Here is a 10,477-nt window from a genome sequence, read left to right as displayed (position 1 = left end):
TTGCGTCCGGTTACACTTCACTCGCGTTTATGTCCAAATCTATCAGATCGAGCTAGTTCTAGTTAATGATATGACCGCCCTGCTTATCAAAGGACCTAAACAACTAAGTGTTGCTTGGCGGCGTGTGGCGCAAAGTATAGCAGTATATGCATAGGCCTATTTTTATATGAGGGGTCAAAATTCCATGCTCATAAAATGCTCACTATATTTTTTCTCTTCATTCCCCACCGCCCCAAAATAAATAAATATACCAATTTTAGGAAAAGTAACCAAAGTTTGAGAAGTGTGGGTTTTATATTAACAGAGTTACACATATTTCAAAACGCAAAGTGCAATAACTGCAGTTTGCCTCCCTGTCACCGAGAATGACAAAGGTCCTCATGTAGGCCCATGTTTCATGTAGGCCTACAACTTATTAAAAAGATCAGTTCACTGCAATAATGTCGTCTTAGTGTTATTGCATGATGTTGAAATTGGTTTGCCATGAATTTAGTGATGGATTGTAAACATTTGAAATTTTGCATTTAAAGGTAGGGTAAGAATGGAGAAACCAGCTCAAGTGCGCTAGAATTTGAAAGTACACAACCGAAAAAAATCTGCCTCTTCCTTCAGAATTCCTTACAAAGCCCCTCCTCCAACACACACAAACACGCACATNGTGTCCGGGGCGGGAGATTCATGTGATTGGTTGTTGGTCGAGTTTCAGACATAACGCAGCGTCCACACGGCGGCGTGCATTGAAGCTTGCAGGTGGGCGTGTCTGAAACTCGACCAACAACCAATCACATGAATCTCCCGCCCCGGACACACAAGCACATAGTTTGATTGGCTAGAGCATGTACTGGCATATGATTTGATTGCCTGACGCTTCCGCCAAAGCTTGAAAAGTTGAACATTGCTCAACTTTTGAAGCGAGCAACTCGAGCAAAGCGAAGCGACGGAACCACGATGCAGTTCGGCAAAGCGTGACGTCACCCCATTCGAAGTGAATGGGCAGAAGTGTTGAAGCTTCAACGCACGCCGCTGTGTGGACGGGCCGTAACCCCTCCCCCGGCCCTGGCGCAAGCGTGGACAAATATGATTCGAGATACGATACGGACCCAAGTAGACGGAAGGGATCAGGTATTTGCGGTCTACAATGACAGAGAAGAGACTGTCAAGTTTGGCTGCACTCAGCATTGAATCAAAACGCGAATAACCCTAACTGATGCAGTTAGAACACAGGATAGAATTTAACATTTTTCTTCTCGCCTACAAAGCCCTTAATGGGCAGGCGCCATCTTACTTCTTAAAGAACTCATTATACCCTACTGTTCAACTAGGGCATTGCGTTCCAATAATGCAGGGTTGTTGGTTGTTCGTCTCTAAATGTACAATGGGAGCCAGAGCCTTTTCTTATCAAGCTCCACATTTGTGGAATCAGCTTCCAGTTTGTGTTCGGGCGGCAGACACCCTATCCGTTTTTAAGAGTGCGCTTAAGACCTTCCTTTTTGATAAAGCTTATATAGTTAGGGCTGATTAGATTCAGCTCCTAGTTTTGCTGCTAAAGGCTTAGATTGTCGGGGGACACCTTACTTCTTCCTTCTGTCTGTCTGTACCTGTGTACTCTCATGTTCCGATTAACCCAGCTTCCCCTAATTTCTTTTTGGTGTCTATCTACGCCGGGATCCTGAGTCGTGGCTGATCCTGTTGCTGTGTTCCTGGATCATGAGTCCTGGATGGATATCCTCGTGGATTCTTCTTATTATTATTATAGACACATGCATTTCCAAACATTTGGACTACTATTTGTATTATCTTTTTGATTTACACACGGCATCTATTGCACGTCTGTCCGTCCTGGGAGAGGGATCCCTCCTCTGATGCTCTCCCTGAGGTTTCTCCCATGTCCCCCTTTAAACTGGGGGTTTTCTCCGGAAGTTTTTCTTTGTACGATGTGAGGGTCTAAGGACAGAGGATGTCGTATTGTCATACTGATATTCTGTATAAACTGTGAAGTCCACTGAGACAAATATAACATTTGTGATATTGGGCTATTTAAATAAACATTGATTGATGATTGATTGAGTTAGTCACTTCTTTAATGTTTGTTCTTTCTGATGTAAAGTCAAGGTTGGAACTGTTTGCAATGAAGTCGTGGGGCGCTGAACTGTTCCTTTGAATCTTTTGAATTTTGATATATGATATAGTCTTTCAAATTTGAAGGAGGGTAAGCAAGCATCTTGAGGAAAATTCATCATTAACTCCTCAAAAAATATAGTTTATTGAATAATAAATGAATATGTCAATCATAACAGTGATTGACAGCTGATAGGAATAATATGATTGTTAATATTATCATATTAATTCAGACAAACATCGATGGGACAGTTAATTAATGTACTTATTGCAGCAGTCTGCATAGATTTGGTACCCCTGGTCCAAGAGTGAAACAAACACATTCAGTTGTTGTTCATTTAAAATTCATTAAATTATGTCTGCCACCTATTTATATTTAAGGATTCACTGTTGTGCCAAAATAATGTCACCTAATGTTGTTGAGTTAAAATATCAATATTGTGGCTTTCCAAGTTAACATTGATTGATTTGACTGTGATCAAAATATCCTGCCACCCTCTTGCCACCCCATGAACATTTGTCTAGATCCGCCCCTGCGTGTAGGTAAAGCAGGATGTAGTCAAACCTGTAACCACACTAGCCTCTTCTTATGACACTAGGAGAGTGGAATGTGAGCTATTGTTTACCAAGCTAAATATGCACACTGTATGAAGGAAATCAGAGGTTACACTGCAACTGAAAACAGCTACTGTATCTCCTCTGTGTGATAATGATAATTTCCCCCCTCATCATTCCTCTGATTCTGATTACCTAAACTTTTTTAATCCTTAGGATTTTTGAGTTGATATTGGAAAAACAAGTTGCTGTTTTCTCATGTGGTAAATTAAAATCTTGTGCAACAGATGGGAGTGCATTTTAACCCATAAAGAAATAATACATAAGAATAAAAAGATATTTTCCTAAATTATCCCTTGATTTTGCGACAAACAAACTGTATTGTTTGCAGAATTCAGACTTAAAACACACATTTTACACAGACATGTGAACACAGGCAAAGTTGATCAAATAAACCTTTGATTTGCCATAATGCATGACAAAGTGAATACAGTGCAAGGTAGTCTATGGAAGTAAGAAAAAGAAGAGACATCAGCTCAGCTTACCTGTTTGTATCGACACACACCTGTTGTCCCTCTGGAGTCGCAGGTCTCTGAAGAAAAAAACAAGCCTAACTATACTGCTTGGTTACCTCCGATAATTGCAAATAACTCAACACGTTGGAGTTGTGAGATTTCCGGAGGCTGCAGGGAGGAGAAAGCAAATCTACCCTGACAGCCTGGAGATTAAAGCGAGGGCGGGATTAGGACAAGAGAGTAAAGTGGTTATTATCAATATGGGTAAATCACACTATATTCTCATAATAGGGATTAATTATTTTTAACGTGACGTTTAAGTTTACCTTTATTTAATTATAATTCATTCATAACATGAAATTGGAGGAGTTGTTAATGTTTGCATTGATTCAAACTCTTTATAGCATAATCATATATGCAGTATACCTAATTAGTTGTGCCAAAAGTCCTGAAGAGAGGACATTTAGGTAAAACCCATAGACTTAATGGAAAAACCATATTTACAATGATACTATAATAAAATAAGAATTGTTTTTGCATTTGTCTCCATCTACTGTCTGGTAAAATACACTGCATTCATGTTCAACACTAAGCTGTTGTAGGATAAATACATATAAATAAATATGATCTCTCTTTACTTGACAAACGTTTTAACAATAGATATACCAGAGGAATCCTGTAAATATTGTTGTTATAAACTATAGGCTACATTTTAAATTGGGAAAATATTGTAATATTATATTATTAATCATAGATCTTAAATTGTAAGATTGATCATCTATAAGTATGTAAAAAGTGTCTAGACTGTGACAGATGCAAATGTATCTGACAGATGCATATTTTCAAGCTTTTAAAGTTATATTCGCTCTTTTTTCCTTATATTGCTGTTGCTTATTGACTTATGTGTTGTAATATTTTTCAATTCTTTATATTTTTCATTACATTTTATTTTCAAAGATCATAAAAATCCGTTGTTGTCGCCATCTGCCGAACAATAATGGTTTTTACTTTCGATCAGCCCGCCCCTTCCCTTCCTGCTTAATTTTCGCGCGAGTTATTGCAGGGGGCGGGGTCACGTTGTGTCACGACACATTCTATTGGACAGCTTCACATTTACCCGCGGACTATGTAAAACGTACGTGCCAAGGTGGCCAATCGCGGTTGACGCTCTACCCGCAGTGGCGCGAAAACCTTTCAGTGTGTAGTTTGAGGGCAGCACAGTACACATCGTACCGACCTCCGTGCAGAATTACAAGATTTTGAAGTAATATAAATAATTGTTAAAAATGTCAACCGACGTCGTAGACGACCGGGAGATGAGAGAGGCTCAGAGGGATTACCTGGACTTCCTGGACGACGATGTAAGTCCATATGTTATCATGTTTAAAACTTTGTTATGGGATGAAGAGAGAAACCATGCGGTCGAAACAAAAGAAATGCCCATCATTTATTTAGTTAGCAAGAAATATGACATCAGTTAGCAAACGCTATGTTCTTAATCCTATTATGTTCTGTTTGTAATTTGAGTTCGCTGCATAACTTTTCTTATAGAGAAATCATTGGCAAGCCGTTTTGGAATCACAATGAAAAAAACACCGTTATTTTTGTCCGTTCTCTGCAGCAAGACCAGGGGGTTTACCAAAGCAAAGTCCGGGACATGATCAGCGAGAATAAAGCTCGACTCATCGTCAACATCAACGACCTGAGGAGACGCAACGAGGCCCGGGCTGCAAAGTAAGGACTCTTTGTCATGGTAATAGATCTGTCACGGCAAAAGCCTTCATGAGTTATAATGCACTCTAAAAACGTTTGGGAAAGCAAAAACAGCTGATCTAAGAACATTAGGAAACACATTTTAAGTGGCATATTCTATACTGTTGCGTTAAATATTATACTGTTTGTGCTAGGTTTACACATTAAAGCCTGAAACAGTCTTACTTTGTCTCATTTGACTTGTATTCTCTGCAAAAGTTGACTTACAAACATTGCTTTAGTGATATCAAACGCATGAAGGAAATGGTGTTGTGTAGCATCCTGTAGATGTCCTTACCTGGGGTTACATTGGGATGTGTGTGGGGTGAGGTGGTGAGCTAGTTGCATGACATTGATTTAATTTAAATCCTAGATTTTATAATGTACACTTATCTTTTAACTTGTAAAAGTACCTGTGTATTCACCAAATACACCTTATCTTGCACGTTTAAGTAGAAAATGATTATCACCCTTATTCTGATCAATATTAAAGCCATGATCATTCATCACAATTATCTATTGGTGTAAATACTCTATGAGGAAGACACATTTTCAACACTTCTTATAAGCATATATATTTTAGAAGACGTTCAAGGCCCAGCCCAATTCAACCAGAGGTTTTTACACATCTTGAACAAACTAATTGAGACTATCATTTATTTAGCTGTGTTATTTTTTCTGTATATGACACAAAATAAATTCCCCAATGTTATAGCCATAGTTGTGTGCATGTCTCACGTCCTCTTGTTTCTGCTAGGCTTATGAACAACGCCTTTGAGGAGCTGCTGGCCTTCCAGCGGGCTCTGAAGGACCTGGTGGCCTCGGTGGACGGCACCTACGCCAAGCAGTACGAGGAGTTCTTCATCGCCCTGGAGGGCAGCTTCGGTAACAAGCACGTCACCCCCCGAACCCTGACCTCCCGCCTGCTGGGCAGCATGGTGTGTGTGGAAGGCATCATCACCAAATGTGAGTTTATTTATGCCCGTCTTTAGGCTCTAACAACCTGTAAAGCTTTGCACTTGATGTGTCCGAGTATAGATGTGTATATATTGTGTTTTTTTATACAGAGAACAGGGAAAGAGCTTTGATTAATCAAAATAAATAAAGCGCCAATATAAATGTACGTGTTAGTAAAGAAATGTTATCGAAGTTGCCTTCTTCCTCTTGGAAAAAGGTTTTGCATTATGCGTAGGCCTATATACAAAGTATTAGGGTAAAAGCGTTTACAAACTGGCTTCCTTTGGTATTGCAGACGGACTTCCCTCAATAAGTCACTGCATTAATAATTTTCTCAGAATTGATCTTCCATGTATTAATCTGAACATTGTCTTTGAGTTAATTATGGCTCTAATGGTCATATTGCCAAGTCTTACTTTAAAGCCAGTATTAAAAGCATTTACATTAATACACCATTCATTTCTCCTTCAGGTTCTCTGGTGCGTCCTAAAGTAGTGCGCAGCGTCCACTACTGCCCGGCAACCAAGAAGACGATGGAGAGGAAGTACACAGACATGACCTCGCTGGACGCCTTCCCTTCCAGCGCCATCTACCCCACCAAGGTAAGCATACTTTTTACTGTAAGTAATGTTCTCAACCCTTAGGTCAAGCTTTTTTATGTGTGCTTCTTCACACTTCTCTTTAATATCTCGGTCTCTCCACAGGATGAGGAGAACAACCCTCTGGAGACAGAGTTCGGTCTCTCTGTCTACAAAGACCACCAGACCATCACAGTGCAGGAGATGCCAGAGAAAGCCCCCGCCGGCCAGCTGCCACGCTCCGTGGACATCATCCTGGACAACGACCTGGTGGACTTGGTCAAACCTGGAGACAGAGTTCAGGTGGTGGGGACGTACCGCTGCCTGCCGGGCAAGAAGGGGGGATTCACCTCCGGCACATTCAGGTAACAACTGATGAAGTGGTAGCAACTGGTGAAGAGTACACTTTTGTGATCTTTGTATTAATTTCCCACTTTTTTTCTGCTCAGGACCATCATGATAGCCTGCCACGTCAAACAGATGAGCAAGGAAGTGTCCCCCAACTTCTCTGCGGGGGATGTCGCCAAGATCAGGAACTTCAGCCGGGCTGGAAAAATGGTGAGGCTACAATCTTTCCGGTTCTGCTTATAAGAAAGTTAAATGGAACAAGAACAAAAAAAAGAAACGATAATTGTGTGCGCTATAACACAGTTTTAAAGCCTTACATTATACAAAGAAAACACAGTTGAATCTCCTAAATATTAATAAATAAATAAAAAGAGAAAATAAATGCAATCTACTGATGCAACTTCTAACCTGCAAGTGTGGCTGTAGGCAGTTTCCAACATTGGAAGAGGTGGCTACACATCAGTGGTCGCGTTAACCGAATATTTTCCGTCCCGAATAATTTTTTTTTTACAGTGACGAAAAAACCTGAAAGCAGTCTGTCAATTTGAAAGATTAGAACAAACTCGGAGCAGCGCCAAATCATTGAAATGTCTGAGTTTTGGCTTTACGTTGTGAGCGCTCCCGCGAGGTACAGTTGGCATGCATCACGGCGCTAACAGTCCACGAGCGTGCGCCCCCCGTCAGAGTTGTACAGCCCGACGGGTAATAATGGACGGGCAGCGAAAAAGTCTAGCGCCACCTCTGCTACACATACTTATTGACTTATTTGCATTTTTAAGACTCACTTCTCCTATTGGCTCTCTGTACCCAGCCTGCAGTTAATTAAACATTTTACTGATTTTTGTATTACATGCCTGTTAGTTTCATTAGTCATAAATGGTTTCCCAGTGGAGTATTACATGTTTTTTTTTACAAATTATCTGATTTGTAAAGCAGTTAATTTTTGCAGACATTTTAAATGTGAGTGTAGAGTAAAGTGGTATTGATAAAAAATCCTCATCCTAAACATTCAATTTGATCACGCTTTCTGATTAAATTGTTAGACATACTTTTTTTGTTTGATTTGTTAATTCTGTTGGAAATATGATAAACTTCACGATCCGATTGCCTATGATAGATTGGGTAATGAAAATAAGCCGGTGTGGTTGAGTGGGTTAAATAACAAACTAAATCTCCCTTTTCTGTTTTATTAGGATGTGTTTGATCAGCTGTCTCGCTCCCTGGCTCCCAGTATCCACGGCCACGAGTACATAAAGAAGGCCATCCTCTGCATGCTGCTGGGCGGCGTGGAGAAGGTTCTGGAGAACGGCTCACGCATCAGAGGAGACATCAACATCCTGCTCATCGGTACCACCGTTTTCTTTAGCTAATGAAACTTGAACTAAGCAACTTTTTATCTTTTATCATTCCAATCAATCACACTTTATTTATAGAGCCCAGTATCACAAATACACATTTTTCTCAGAGCCCTCCACAGTGTGCACAGCATGCTACACCTGGTTACTGAGTTGGTAAGATGCCTCTATGGGACATGTGTCCAAACAAAGTAGGAGAAGAGAGGGGACAGTCAAAAGTCCCCTGACAATCTAAGTCTACAGCAGCATAACTAGGGGCTGGCTCATAGTATGCCTGAGCCAACCCTAACTATACGCTTTATCAAAAAGGAAAGTCTTAAGTAGGGGTGCACCGAATGGGAAATTCTTGGCCGAAACCGATACCGAAAATAGGAAACAGTTGGCCGAAAACCGAATGCCGAAAGGCCGAAAATGATTAATAGAAATATATATATATATATATATACGGTCGTGGTACCCGGGCGGAGGGCAGACGCGAGTAGGACTCCTCCTTTTGGCGTGTACTGTCATCTCGATTTCATTCGACTTTCACACACTCGGCCACACACTGGCCCACAAATGTACACACACACAGTAGACAAAGGACCAGCCACCACTGACGTCGCCAGTCCTGGGTGAGGCACCTTGGGGCGAGGCCACCACCCCTACCGGGAACCCGCGGCACCCTCGTGCAATCGCGGTCGTCGACCCTGAAACGGTGGCTACCTAGTCGGACCCTTGTTATATCTTTTGATTGCAATGTGGGTAGAATTAGAGTTTCCGAAATAAGAGGTATCCGTCTCTCATGTCCATATCTATACCTTTACTTTTGGAATTCAAGGTCGAGAGGTTGTACGTTGTACCTTATATATGTTCTGTAATTTTGTATAAAGTCTTTTGTAGAGGTTTTGATTTAAAAAAAGCAATCGTAAACCGTTATGCTTTGTGTCTCCTCCTGCAGAAAACTCCGTCTGCGGTAGAGGTGAAACTTCTATCGGAATTCTGAATCCCTGACGTGGCTTATAAAGCGGCGGCTTTTAATAGCCGCTTACTTTTACCAATTTTCCGGGAAAGCACGAAAGCGGCTTTCCCAAGGATCGTGGCTTTTTTATAGTGGCTTACAGTCTCTTGTCCCAATGCAACATTCGATTGCACAACAACACTACTGCATTAGTTTTGAGGCCGCTGTTCGTGCGCGTGGCTGGTACGAGCGCCGACCGAGTGCGGTGGACAGAACGGCGAACCTCTATATAATTTTTATAAGTCTTCTTCTCCGCGCCTAACGCTAACATTTTGCACAAGTCCGACTCTAAAGAGCTCCCCCACATTGACGTTTCTGAAAGTGGTCGAAGCCACTATGAGTGGTGAAACTTTAGTGTTTGTGGGCCTGTTTATACGCCTCATTCTAGTTATCGTTTCGTGACTGTCGCTCTCTCGACAAAGTCGCGACGAGAGGACACGGCACTCTTTCTCCTTGTCTGAATACCGACTATTTCGTCGTCCTTTGATGACAAGTAATTTTTCTTGGAGGGTGAAAAGAATTATCATCGTTCCGACCGAATAGTATTCGAGTAGATCAAGATGTACAATGAGATATGGGTGAAAGGACTTGTTAACAAGTAACACTCAATATTTAAGGGGTAGAGTCAATAGTAAGTCCCCCTTTACGCGTCGTGTCACAAGTATATAACATGAAAGCCATAGATTACTAGTGCAACAAATGTAACGAGTACTCCTGTTCCTGGGTGGAATAACGTCTAAAGAACTTGAACATTAAATTAACATTTAACTAACCCTAAAAACATAGGTCAAAGTTGAAATACATAGAAATATTGTTACAAAATGAGAAACCGAATACTCCTGGTTCTGTCGGAATAAATGTGCAAGAACCTTTAACTTAACATTAAAGTAACATTTTACAAGTAAGTACACCTAAATAGGTGCAAAACGTGAACATACGTACCGTGGCATATCCCACGTAAACAACAACAACTTCCGGACCGACAATCAGAATAAAGTGATAAAAACAACATCCGGGATGACCGGAATCTACAAAACGTCCAAATTTCGTGGAACCGAAACGAAGACTTACGTGAAAACAACATCAATAGGATATCTCTTTCTTTTACGTGAACTGAACCTAATTACATGACCTAACGTAAAGTTTCACGACTTATTTTACAAAATACCTGGGTATTATCACGAATAATAATTCAAGTCAAAACGGTATTATAAATAAAAGGTCATAAGGTCCGCGTCGACTTTGTTGGAACCATTTTTACATTGTAATATATATATATAATCATATATGATATCAATA

General features: G+C 40.7%; 1 protein-coding gene across 1 annotated transcript; it reads left to right on the top strand.

The window, feature by feature from the left end:
• Positions 1-4,366: 4,366 nt before the first annotated feature.
• LOC104958933 (zygotic DNA replication licensing factor mcm3-like) lies at positions 4,367-8,193 on the top strand. The gene is made up of 7 exons (XM_010786768.1): positions 4,367-4,549; positions 4,810-4,922; positions 5,698-5,906; positions 6,369-6,499; positions 6,602-6,840; positions 6,925-7,033; positions 8,017-8,193. The coding sequence occupies exons 1-7, from the start codon at positions 4,475-4,477 to the stop codon at positions 8,191-8,193; spliced, it is 1,053 nt and encodes a 350-aa protein (XP_010785070.1). The 5' UTR covers positions 4,367-4,474.
• The last annotated feature ends 2,284 nt before the right edge of the window (positions 8,194-10,477 follow it).

This window comes from Notothenia coriiceps, unplaced genomic scaffold, assembly GCF_000735185.1.
Source record: "Notothenia coriiceps isolate Sejong01 unplaced genomic scaffold, NC01 NC01_scaffold00029541, whole genome shotgun sequence".
NCBI lineage: Eukaryota > Metazoa > Chordata > Actinopteri > Perciformes > Nototheniidae > Notothenia > Notothenia coriiceps.
This window is presented reverse-complemented; position numbering and strand designations above follow the sequence as displayed.

Coding starts and splice junctions, on each gene's coding strand:
- LOC104958933 (XM_010786768.1), top strand. CDS start 4,475: ATGTCAACCGACGTCGTAGACGACCGGGAGATGAGAGAGGCTCAGAGG. Junction 5,907..6,368: donor GGAAGGCATCATCACCAAAT/GTGAGTTTATTT, acceptor TTTCTCCTTCAG/GTTCTCTGGTGCGTCCTAAA. Junction 6,500..6,601: donor GCGCCATCTACCCCACCAAG/GTAAGCATACTT, acceptor GTCTCTCCACAG/GATGAGGAGAACAACCCTCT.